Raw genomic sequence first — 538 nt, 5'->3', positions numbered from 1 at the left:
TCACGCCACTGCACTCCAGCCTGGGTGACAGAGCGAGACTCCATCTCAACAAAAAACTGTAATTTGCGTTTCCAGTCTTGTGTTCATTCTTTGGCCATTAATGTGGGTATTTACAGAAAATGTCACCTCTCAGAGCAAAGACCTAATTTGGGCTTGGGGGCCTGCAGGGCCGCAAAGGCCACCTGTCATCAGTCACAATGTGCCAAGGGAGCCAGGAGCCTCTGGAGATGAAGGAAGGCTCGCAGACCACAAAGACAGCCCCCGCCCAGACTGCAGGCTGCAGCCCTTCCTGCTCACCGAGGAAGACCACAGGTAAAAGTCTTTTAATCCAAGGGTTAGTCAGGCCATACTTCATCTGGATAAAGTGAGGCACTACCTAGAAAAGAAGAGAGAAAAATCAATATTTCATGGGACTGAAAAATCAGCAGAACCTACTCACTAGCAGAGAGGCCGCCCTGACCTAGTTCCTGTTACAGGTCAGACCGCTGCCAGTGCCCTTCATGTATTTTTCAAATTCCTGCAACATGGAGGTCCTCTC

At 50.0% G+C, this 538-nt stretch overlaps 1 protein-coding gene across 2 annotated transcripts in view; it reads right to left on the bottom strand.

Annotated features, from left to right (window-relative positions):
- SFXN4 (sideroflexin 4) overlaps positions 1 to 538 on the bottom strand; it is a 25,692-nt gene that overhangs the window by 16,193 nt on the left and 8,961 nt on the right. For both annotated transcript variants that reach the window (XR_001000469.1, XM_011930270.1), the window contains one exon: positions 298 to 376. Coding sequence is in view for 1 of the 2 variants with exons in the window: in XM_011930270.1 (XP_011785660.1) it covers positions 298 to 376 (79 nt within the window). In the remaining variant the exon portion in view is untranslated. The remainder of the gene's footprint in view (positions 1 to 297; positions 377 to 538) is intronic.

The sequence above is a fragment of the Colobus angolensis genome, unplaced genomic scaffold (genome assembly GCF_000951035.1).
Source record: "Colobus angolensis palliatus isolate OR3802 unplaced genomic scaffold, Cang.pa_1.0 Scaffold85, whole genome shotgun sequence".
NCBI classification, from domain to species: Eukaryota; Metazoa; Chordata; class Mammalia; order Primates; family Cercopithecidae; genus Colobus; species Colobus angolensis.
This window is presented reverse-complemented; position numbering and strand designations above follow the sequence as displayed.